The sequence below is a fragment of the Protopterus annectens genome, chromosome 8.part1 (genome assembly GCF_019279795.1).
Source record: "Protopterus annectens isolate FY-2018-M chromosome 8.part1, PAN1.0, whole genome shotgun sequence".
Classification (NCBI taxonomy): Eukaryota; Metazoa; Chordata; order Ceratodontiformes; family Protopteridae; genus Protopterus; species Protopterus annectens.
Window position 1 is genome coordinate 547,625,936 of NC_056742.1, and position 12,560 is coordinate 547,638,495.

General features: G+C 39.5%; 1 protein-coding gene across 2 annotated transcripts in view; it reads right to left on the minus strand.

Annotated features, from left to right (window-relative positions):
• CRBN (cereblon) overlaps positions 1–12,560 on the minus strand; it is a 945,847-nt gene that overhangs the window by 118,644 nt on the left and 814,643 nt on the right. For both annotated transcript variants that reach the window (XM_044082066.1, XM_044082065.1), the window contains 2 exons: positions 9,970–10,085; positions 2,621–2,685 (listed from right to left, as the gene is read on the minus strand). In XM_044082066.1, the coding sequence (XP_043938001.1) occupies positions 2,621–2,685; positions 9,970–10,085 (181 nt within the window). The remainder of the gene's footprint in view (positions 1–2,620; positions 2,686–9,969; positions 10,086–12,560) is intronic.

Consider the following 12,560-nt stretch of genomic DNA (forward strand, 5'->3'; position numbering starts at 1 on the left):
ATTTCTTGACCATTATCTCCTGCAACTCCACCAGCATTCCACCCAAGTAGGGAGTCTGACCTAACCTGTACAGTGGCAAAGCCCCGAGGGGAAGAGATGGCTGTGAAAGCTTCGGAGTTGACTCCAACCCCCTGGATATGGCACCAAAGCTTTGGCTCTGAAAGGTTTGGATCTGATCGACACAGGGAAACCCTCGGACTCGAAAAACAGATCATCTTTGAATCCGATGAAGACACCCCAGAGATCTCAGATCAGAGGGCTCCAAAACAGTGGGTCAGATCAGAGAAAAATATACTAAAGGGGCAGCAAAACACAGCTCACGGATCCAGTGGGAGTCAAAGCCAGGAGAACCAACATCTGGATCTGTGCTCTGAGAAAATTTGTCATCATCCTATCAACATCAGCTTCTAAAAAGCTTCCGGAAGATCTAAGAGATGAAGTGGTGGATGGAGGCCTTGAGTGTCTATACCAAGATTCCTCCAGGAAAGGATGAAGCAGTAATGACATCAGATCCAACAGAAGCAGAGGAGTACAGATCTGAGGAGATCTAGGTTTTGAAACAGTTGGATCAGAGACAGATGGAGCCGAATTGTTATGCATTTTAGAAGGGGGCTCTGATGCAGGACCAAATGAAGAAGAATGTTCCAGAGACCTCTTGTGGGACTCCTTATAATTAAAAGTGGAATCCTACTTACTGTTGCCATTTTTTGGTAGGGGTTTCAGCCCCAGCAAATGAAAAAGTACAGGAATATGGAAGAAGGCCTCTCAAGACTAACTTATTCCTCAGGTCGGTTAAAGCTCTGGAGTTAAAACCACAGCAGACTGAACAACCCACATTCAAGTGAGTGGAACCTAGGCAATACACGCATTCCCTGTGGGCATCTGAGCTGAGAGGCAATACATGCATTCCCCATAGGTATCTGAGCTGCGAAGCTTATGTCCACAGGTAACACACTTTTTAAATCATGTAGGTTTTTCAGCCATCTGTACAATAAACACAATTTTAGGTAGTTAGCAGTAAAAGACAGACTAACAATATAAATGGTTTTATTTATGTTTAGATAAGAAAAAAAGTTAGAAAGAAACTACCAACAATGGTAGACAGGAATACACATGAGTAGAGAAAGGGGAAAACAGTACCAACAATGGTACTGTAAGCAAGTACCGATAAAATGGCAGCTAAAAAGTGGCAGAAAATAGCTAAAAGATTATGAAAGGGAGGTAAGAGAGTTAAAATATACAACTAACAATATCTGAGAGAAAAACTCATAAATAACTGCTATGAAAAACTCCAAAAAAACTCAAGAGCTGAAGGATCCTCTTCTGATGTTGAATGGAGGTAAATGAGATCTGGAGGATGTTAGGCAGGATGGGCATTATGGGTAAAGGGAGGAGCTCAAGAGTTCTTGGATCCGTTGATCTGGTAGAAATGGCCGAGTCAGATCAGAGTCTCAGATCCAAACCCATCAGCTGAGGAATGGATAAGGACAACATCAGATAACATTACTATAGTATTTACGGAAAGACTATGAATACACTATTATCACTACAAAGAATTCTTACTGATAACATTTCAAGTTACACAGTTTTAATAGCTTTTATTGTTCACAGAATATTTACTTTTATCTTATCCTATTTAAGCTTATTTTTTAGAAAATGTTCTGAAATGCAAGATGTGTGTAGACTGCTAGAGATGTTACATTCCACACTACTTAGGTGTTAATTAGCTGCTTCCTAAAGACAAGGGTTACAGTCCCCCGGCTTCCAGTTGCCTACTGTGCAATTCTCAGCAAGTTATTTAAACAGACAGCTCCAAGGTAACTGTGAAATTGGGCAAGGTTCCTCAATGGCATCCCTAGTAACCATTTATGAAACAGATACTGAAGCAGAAGTGTATATTCATATCCTTGACACAAATGGAATGCTCATTTAAAAAAGCAAAAAAACAGAGGTGCATTACACTAGCATTTTGTGTGTTTACTGACAGCCAATTGCTGACAGAGAACACTGAATACTGAATGAAACATTAGGGATTTACCATTCTGTCTGTCAAGTGACAACTTCAACATGACACAGTAAAGAAAAATGCACCTGAGCAGCAGCTAGCTCCTATAGAGAGTGAAAATGTGTAACATACAGGATAGCACATAAATTAATTCTGTATTGGTTTCTCATTGTTGGAATGTTATTTAGACTAAGTAGAGCTCCTTTTCTGATGAAATGTGGCATCAATGATATAAGGTCTGACTAAATGTTACTATACTTTTATTTCACTGGAATTGCATCTGCTGTACAGGAATTGAACAGATCTTCTTTGCCCAAGTGTGCTTTCTAAAGTGAGTTACAACTCATTGCTAGGAAACAAAACAAAATCTACTTTGCCAAAAATTGTTTAAACTGAATGCTGAGGAGTACACTCCAGAACTTGCTGTGCACCACACAAGTCAAAAGATGAAACCATGATTAAGAACGTACTCTGCTTACTCCGTACCTTACTCAACAGCTTGTAACTCAGAGACAGTGAGCAATTATTAAGCAGTTCGTGACCAACTTTTTTGGATGTAAGCCTGCACTTTCATATTTACTTTATATGAAATAGCAATTACTATAAGGAATTTACCTGAAAATATCATTTTTGGTTGTGATTTCTGTACTGTGACATTGTTTACAGCAAAGAGATGTACACTGTGAACAAAAGAAAGAATTAGTAACACGATTAAAATGTGAAGACTGCAAATCACTAAAACATAAAAATTATCAAAAGAATCTCATTCAAAAACATCAATATCATATCTTTGGAAATGTATTGTTGTCATGATTTGAAAATTAAAGATAACAAGGCTCTTTCCAAACATATCATCTTCCAACCTCTCTAGTTACATCTTTGGAGAGAAGCCATTTAACTCACTACACTAGACAAAACATTAACACAATGGGGAAAGGAGATAGAATGTAAAATGTATTTGATATTAATCAACTCTCATCAGAGAAAAAAACATGGTGTTTCAAAAGTCTTTGGTTTGTCTCCAGGAAGGAACTGAGGGAGGCATTGTTAGTCTAGCCTATCTCTGTTTTTTGGGTTCCACCTACTACTTACAGACCTGCCTACCACTTTGGAAGTAGGTCACTTTTTGGCCTGTAGCCTGGAATAAGTTTAAACTTTGTGCAAGAAAGCTCTGATGATGGCACTGGCATATGTCCCTCTTACACCAGACACCGATATGTGTCACAGAGTGAAGGAATCTGATCTCCTGAAGACTGGCTAGCTCAATGGGACACCTGGAGGAGAAGTCTCAGAAGTAAGGAATAGTGCAGCAAAGACCTAATGAAGAACATTTGCAGTTCAGGTATCCACTTGTTAAGACTGAACAATCAGTACTGTAGTTTAAAACGGCCAAGAAAATTATTTTTTTCTCCATTACTAAGGGCATGTGACAGTGTCAAGGTAGCAAAAGTGTGAAACATATAGAAAACCATAACAGTGTAAAAATTTGCAGAAAAAAAGGTTAAAGAGGGCACTAAGAAAGAACAATGAGGAAAACTAGCTGCTTGGTTTACTAGAAAAGGTAAGCGACCCACAAAAGGATGAAGAAAAGTAATACAGGAATTGGGGGAACAAGGGAAGGATCGCTGGAAGAGATATGCAGAGGCTGGAAAAAAGGCGATGAAATGCTTTAAAATGTAATGGGAAAATAAAGTCAACAGAAATTATACAAGGAAAGAACCCTTTCTTCAGTAACATAAGAAACGGTAGGGGAAGATTATTACTGAACCCCTTTTGGGAGGTTAGAAACATAAGAAAGCTATGAAGCATGTAAAAATTCTAAATGAACAATCTGAAACTTTATTCATCAAGGAAAGAGAAGGGAAAATATAAACATGAGAGGGCAGGAAAAGAGAAGGTGAAGGACAGACAATCAGAAGATAAAGAATGGGGAAGTGAGAAGGGTACAAACTGCTTCTGAAAAAGAATAAGACAAAGGGATTGGACAAGATCCTGCGTAGGCTTAAAAGGGACTGAAGAGGTTTTAGTTAAATCTCTAAGAAAAAAAAAAACAAGTCCATTAGGCAGTCAGTGATCATGGGCAACCAAAGGCTAGCAGTGCAGTATCTACTTATAAAAATGGAACAAAAAGCATCTCAGGGAACTACATGCCAATAAATTTGAATTTTGTTGTTAGAAAGGTGATAGAGACAGTTCTGAAGTTAAGATTTGTGAAGTAGGCTGGGTTGTTCAATGAATTTTAGCACTGACCACAAAATACACTGGATCAACTGGACAAGAAAAATGTTTCATGTTTATCAAATGAAAGACATATATATATATATATATATATATATATATATATATATATATATATATATGTGTGTGTGTGTGTGTGTGTGTGTATATATATATATATATATATATATATATATATATATATACACACACACACACACACACACACACACACACACACACATCCCTCAACGTAAAGAAGGTATGAAGCCAGTGGTGCAAGGCTAAAAGTGAAGGATTGTGAAATGTGCTTATGGTAGGCTGAAGCAATCAAAATATATTCCTCTTTGCATGTTCCTTCTCTTCTGTTTCTGGCATGTTGATTTGCAAAGTATGTTATCTAGTAAACAGTTTTGTTTGTCCATATGTTAAAGGACACAGTGAGGGGCTAGTTCATAGATAGGAAGGCACCTTCTTCTAAGATAACAGATGAGGATGAACATTGGGATGCAAAGGTCATTGAATTTTTTTAAGGCCCGTTTGGGATGTAACTGAAGAAGAAACAGATGTCAAGGTATTGGGACGAACTCTTACTGTTGTGATGGGTGTAGGGCTAGCTGGTTTATGACCAGTCTCCATAGCAACAATGAAATCATAAGGAGGACTTTGGCTATATAATTGTGACTTAATGAAATGTTGAGATAGTAGTGCGACATTGCTGTGAGAACATCCTACCTATGGAAACTAGCTAGTCATTTTAAGGAACAGTGCTCTTTGTGGCAGCTAGCTGGGAAACTTAGATAGCTGGAGTCAGATTTTTCTGTATGCAGTCTATTTATATTTATTGTACTTTACTTTAATCTTTTTTGTGTGCCAGCCTATGTATGTTTTACTTAGCATATGTACTATTCTCTAAGTAAAACCCATTTTAATTATCTTTAAGCTATTGTGGCTGGTATTTATGCACTGTTGCTTAACTTTGACTTGGCTGGTCAAACAGTATGATGCACAGGAAATACTCCAGGTGCAATTAACAAATGACAAGACCCCTATTCAAATCATAGATAGCTACAGGCCTCAAACTATGACTCAAGATGCCTGGTCCACCTATCTGGACCTCTTCGAATCTATCAAGATTCACTCCTTTACCCTGATCCTGGGCGACTTTAACTATCCAACCACAGACTGGAAGAAATACACATGCTAAAGCACAAATGCCCAGAGATTCCTTGATTTCGTCAATGCAAATGCCTTGGACCAGTTGGCTGACACCTTCACAAGAGATGAAAATATCTTGAACTTGGTATTAACCAACATGAGTAACCACTGCAGCATCCCTACAGTGTCATCATCCCTAGTAAGATCCGATCACAAAGCAGTCACTTTCAAAGTCACCATCTCCCCCACCCCCCCCACCCCCACCCCAGCTAGGGTCAAACAAAAAAACTTCTCCAAAGCTGACTACAACCTCCTGAGGGAAGGTATAAACAGCCTCACAGCCCCCTCCCCAGGAACTAGTACATATGTCCAAACCTACACCAAAGTATTATATGAGTATTAATATAGCTGCATGGAATCAGGAATATCAAACAGGATGAAATCCTCCTCCTCAAGGAAGACTAAACCTGTCTGGTGGACATCTACAATAAATAAATGTATAATAAAAGGGAAAAAATGCTGTCCAGGACCAAGAAGGAACAGGTATCGAAAATCCTCCAAAGCAAACTTCGAATCCAAACTGGCTACATCTACTAAAGACAATCATAAGGCTTTCTTCACATATGTCCACAATCTCAAGGGAAGCACCCAAATCTGTTCAGAACTGGTGGTCAAGGACACCGCATATACAAACCCTGTAGATATAGCCAACCTGCTGGCAGACAGGTTCAGTGAAAACTTCAGTCCTCTGTCCCCCCCATCAGTAAAACAGGACATCCACAGTACCTGCCCCCCTCCCCTTATCTCTAGAGAGCAAGTCAACACTGCCCTCTCAAAGGCAAAAAAGTACAGCCTCCATGGGACCCGATAACATCCCAGGCTGCATCCTACATGAACTCAGGCAGGACCTTGCAGCACCATTAGGCACCCTATTTCACCAAAGCCTGAGTACTGGCTTCATCCCAGCTGAATGGAGGACAGCTACTGCCATCCCTTTGCACGAAGGTGGAGTGTCCACTGATCCAAGAAATTATAGACCCATCTGCAAGGCCATGGAGTGGATTATCAAGGACCTCATTAACAAGGACACTGACAACCTCCAGACACTTGATCCCACACAGATTGGTTTTGTCAAGGGGAGGTCTTGCCTGTTAAACTTGGTTGATTTCTTTGAGACAGTCACCAAGGCCGTAGACGAGGAAAAGATGGTGCACACTGCCTACCTTGACCTGGCCAAGGCCTTCGCTGCTATTCCCCACTCACGTATAATAGATAAACTCTCTCAACTAGGCATCAATCCATATGTTACCAGATGGGTAGCAAACTGGCTCAGTAAGAGAACCCACCTAGTCAAAATAGGGGAAGCCACCTCAAGCAGTAGACCCTTAACAAGCGGAATACCCCAGGGATTGGTCTTGGGGCCTTTGCTGTTTGGGATATACTTCTCAGAGGTGCAGGCCAAATCTGGGGGGTTACGGCTGACCACATTTGCAGATGACTGCAAGCTGGGTGCTGTCATCAATTCCCCTAGTGATATGGACATCCTGCAAGAGGGTCTAACCCAAACAAATGACTGGTGCCAGAAACATGGCCTCAAACTAAATGCCAAAAATGCATCATCATCCCTTTTGAGGAGAGTGACGTCCCCAGAAATGATCACACTGATAATAAGGCACTAACGACGCAATCAGTCGTGAGGGACTTGGGCACCCAGGTTGATAGCAAACTGACTTTTGACCACCATATTGCCTCCGCTGTACGGAAAGCTTTCTACATGGTCCACCTCATTAGTAAGGGTATCTCATCCGGGGACAAGGTGGTCATAACATCCCTGTATTCTTCCCTTATAAGACCCATTATTGAATACAATGCCCCATTCGGCATGTACCTCACAAAGCACATGCAGCAGCTGGAGAAACCACAGAGGTTCCTCATCCAGAAAATCTAGGGACTCAAACATCTACTCTACACATACAGGCTAAAGCCCTGCCCCTCTACATATTCTCCTACAGACTCCTCAGAGGTGACCTCTGTCTGGCATACAAAGCAATCTCAGACCCTGCCCTGATGGGACTGCTGCATATCCAAGCTCCACTTGAGTAACCTGCACACACGACCTCAACCTGGTCTGTGACATCAATACGACTTGTTGGTGGGACAGATTTTTGTCCCATAGACTCCCCCTTTTGTAGAATAGACTCCCTCTCCATGTAAAGCAAAGTACCTCATTAAACCCTTTTAAACCACAACCTGGATAACTGGATGGGGAACAGAAAATACACACCTGGGATTCCACCTGTATCCCTGCCTGACAGTGGCATAGGGTGCTGACTTGGAGCATGGGCTAAATTCTTGGTTAGGCTTGTAAAGGCCTCAGGGCCAATAGCCTAGCAACTTCTTATGATCCTATGAGAAAAGGGTAACCATTTACACTTAGGGGTAACCATTTACACTTAGGAGTAACAAACTGTAAAGGCCACATGTTCAAAACTGCTTCGGTTGACTACATGTAAAAGAAATATCAAGTGGCACAATCAGAGCATACAGGTAACTGGAAGTCTCTGGCTTTCTTCAGAGTGGTAGCAGTACTATCAAGCCCAGGAAGAAAGCTGTGTGAAATTGGAAGATTCAACAGCCTTCCCAGAAAATTGGGTGCAAGTGTGTGTGTATAACTGCCTTTCACTAAAATGATACTTTGAGTGAATGGCAGTTACTGTGGATACAGGGGCGCAGGGAGACATTGATTTACAGAGAGATTGGTGTGGCTCTTTAAGTGAATAGTGTGCAGTCTAATTTGGGTGTGGAGGTTAGAGACCCAGACCGAGGACAGCAGTCATAATCCCTCTATGCTCTGTGTGTCAAAGCTATGTTTTGTGGATTATTCATTAAAACAGACTGGGTAACAGCATCTGCATCACATTTAGTGGCACTGATTGCCACGAGGTCATCACAGGAGGCATGGGTTTCCTCAAAATTGACAATATGTATAGTTCTGGAAACATGGGACTGCATACATAGTTGTTGCCATGATCATAATCCAAACACAGTAAATGTTCTAAACCATGAAGGAAACTAAGTCTGAGAGGTCATCTTTGCTGAAATTAACATAAGCATTATGGATAGGAGCAAGAATGGAAATCAAACCAGAAGATGATAAAATTCAGGCAACAAAAGAAAGTGCCAAAAAACTTCTGTTACCTTTTTACTGTCCCTTCTCAAACGTTCTCTTATGAGGACATGCTACTAGGTGGACAACGGGCAGGACTATAAGCTACAAGTATACTTCCACTGTATATTTAATGTGCTCTTCTATTACATGTGAAAGGACATGAAAACTGGAGAGATTTCTTAGCTTACGAGACTATAGTGTGAGGTACGGTATCAAATGGTTGAGGAAGGGGTGTCTTAAAAGGCATTTCAAAAGGTTACAGGCATGAAATATGGTCTTAGAGAAGGCAACTTTATCCCAAGCCCTCTCAAATGCACATGCAAAGTGCTTCCCCTGGGAAATAATAACCAAACAGCTGAATATGCATTCAGCTAGAACAGACAAAAATCCAGAGCAAGAAAAGGACTTGGTGTTACTATTACTTGAGGTTTAAAACACCAAGCACAAAGTGAGAGGTAGTGTGTTTATGATAAGACTAGAGGAATCTTACACAGAAGTATGACAATGCACCCACTATGCATGGATAAGGCCACAACAAGTAGTATGTTCATGTCTGGAGGCTTTAAATGGAATTACAAGTAAAAATGCTAAGACTGGAGAGATGGACAACTACGACAACATGGGGGGAATGGTGGGTGTAACATTTAAGTAACGGATAAGGGACCTAGACCTACTTTCAATGGAAAACATGAAAGAAGAGGGGTGTACTATTATATGGGTACAAATTATGCAAAACAGAAATGAGAACATCACAACAGAAGAGAAATGAAGGGTAGGAGGGGGCATGACCTGAAGATCAAAGTGACACAGTCTAATATGATCTAGAAAAAACAATTTTTCAACCAAGTGGGTGAGAAACTGGATAGTGGAGGTCAAGACAGTTAAAGCATTTAAGAGTGTCTGGGATTCTGGAAATGAAAGGACTGAAGAGGGTTTAGGAACAGTCTTAACCTAACTTCAGCTTTCAGATAGACAAGACAGACTTAAGTCTTTCTGTAAGTTATGTAAAAAAATGCACATGCTACTATTACAGCTCTAAGTCACAAACACAAAATTAGCTCTCCATTATTTTACACTGTTCTCTGTACAATCTACAAAACAGCACAACACAAGAATTCAATTCTCTTGATAATTTAAAAACATTTTACTATTTTAAACTAAAAAAATATACTTCCTCATTAAAATGGATTACCAACCCATCTATGAAAATTTCTATTTTCAAAATGACAAAAAAATTGGACCTAGGTAATGAATTAAAATAGATAACATGCCACTAAATGTAACAGTATTTAAAAATAAAGCTAACAGTGAACTGCAGAAAGCTGCAACATGTTTTGTGAAAGAGGCTAAACAAGTTTAGTGCAAGAATAAAATAAGAATATATACTAGAAAATGTATGTTGCAAACAGAGCAGTCTTACCTTATTCATAATATCCAATTCACATCTTAATCGCTGGATGGCACTGCCAATTTTTAAAAGCTGTAGCCTTAAAGCATCATCAATAGGCAGACATGCAGCAACTCTGTATGAAAAATCTTTAAACACATGAGTAAGAAGAAAATACATAGTATATTATTTAATTTTAAAACTTTGTAACTATGCACTTTTTACCTGTACATAAAAAATAAATAAATAATAAAAATAAGTACTCTGGCTTTCTATCTAATCAAAAAGAAAAGAAATATATTCACAAACACAGCAAATACAGGATGTGATTGTAGCAGTAAGGTTCAGTGTTTTATACTGCCTTTACAAAGGGACAAACATCTGAAGATATTTGCCTTTTTTAGTCTTTAGCCTGTGAAAAATGCCAAGCAGCCATAAGCTTTCAGTTGAAGAGATCAGGTATCCTGCTTCCTACTCTGCAGAGACCATCTATACTGAGACACTGTGTTGGGTCATGTTCTGCCCATCCCTGAATTCAATACATAGAAGCCTACAATCCCTGACATCACACACAGCCACTTCAACTTCCTGGCAGACATGTTAATTGTGCGGCTTCCAGTTAGGCGAGTTCAACTGCATCGTAACATATACCCAACAGAAACTTACCTAACTTAGCAATTATTACAACCTACCCATGACAGGTATAAGAAACAAAAAAATATCTCCATTAAAAACATAATAGCCAGCATTACATCTTAGTCAAAAAAGCCCTTACTACAGAGATGTCAACCAATTTTCAGCTTTGGAGAGCCAAAAAGAAGCAAAAAAAGTAGACATTAAACTTCTCTAATTAACTTTGCTAATGAAGAAACCTTACATAAATATAACTCACTCCTAGTACGCCACCTCACACGGACACTAGTATTAAGCACTTAAAACAGAACAAAACTTCAGCATGGCCCACTACAGTTAAAAAAATACAAAACCAGGTAAAACAAGTACCCTATCATCTTTCTCCACCTATCCATATCTCCCTTAAAATCTTCTATGTTTTATGCCACCATTTTTAGACAGATAACACAAGCCATACAAATACAATTCTCATAATCAAACACAAGATAACCCTACACCTAAAGTAACACACATAACTTGTTCATTTACTTTTGCTAAAGAGCACAAATAACCTTGTCAAGGTGCCCATTGTTAAAAACAAGATCATACAAGGTCCTTACCAAATCACATAGACTAACAAATGCTACTAAAAACTAAGCAATTTAAACTTCAAAGACAGAAATAATAGCTCTATGGCCAGAGTAGTTTCCATCTACTCAACATTTTATACACTACTGAAACTTGGTTAAAAACATGTCAAGGATTCAGAAATCACACTTCTAGAATGTTAACTGATTAGAAAGGACTACACAGGTAAAAGATCAATGTGGATAGCCAATCTTTCCAAGCTCTTAACTTGCAACATTGACCATACACACCCACACCCACATACATACACATAATATATGTGCATACATGTACACATATTATAAGCATACATACGCTCGCACTCTTGACAGTTGATCGAGAGAGAAACAATCTAAACCATGCTTTATACAATAACCTATCTTAGCACTCCTTTTCAATAATAATGCCTGATCCAGAGAGGCACCTAAGCAATTTCACTCCATCATCATTGCAATTTTAGACAATAAAGCACCACAAAAATCCATTGGAGTCGAACCTGCCAACTCCAAGATGTTTGACAGTGTCAAACAACCAATAACTCTGTTTCTGCCTAGAAGACATACCTGAATAACCCTACTCACTTCACTCTTAAAAAAAACTGTTAAAAGACAGACTTCGAAAAGGTGCTTTAGTGCTTGGATCCACTCCACTGACCACCACTAAATTTCATCATTCAGCTAAATATCTTAAAATCTTAACTCTGATAGCCATCACAAGTACAGTCACTCGAATCATACCACTTGTAGTATACAGTCCAAGAAAAGAAAAGAAAAGTAGCATTGATCAGTTAAATTGCTACACCTAGTGACTACAGTGTTTTACGTACAGAGAAAGAGAGAAAGTTATAAGGATTTGCAGGCAGAAACAAGGGTGATGTGGAAGAAAGACACCCAGACAATTTCAACAGTAGTTGGAGCAATGGGTCTCTTAAAAAAAGAAGTTATGTCTTACCATAACATTCCATCTGTGTTGTTGATCTTCGTTCATTCATTACTGATGGGTTATCGGTTCCATCCTGGGAACCGAGCCGGCCTTATATCAAGCTCACGTCAGCCAAAAACTCTCGAGCCAAAATCCTACCCAGAATGCTTTGCTCCCTGTTACCTTAGATCTAGTTTGCAAGTTGATAGACAAAGGTAGAGGCTACCTCTGGTCATAACAGACCTACCATAAAGGAGTAAATGAGATCAACCAGGAACCTCCAAAGGGAGATGGAGGGTGGGGAGTAATGAATGAACGAAGAACAACAACACAAACGGAACGTTATGGTAAGACATAACTTCTTTATCTGATGTTGTTAATCTTCACTCATTCCTTACTGATGGGACAGAGTCCCCAGCTACCTGTATCCCTGGGTGGCCCTCATGTAAGGACATTCCTGAGCA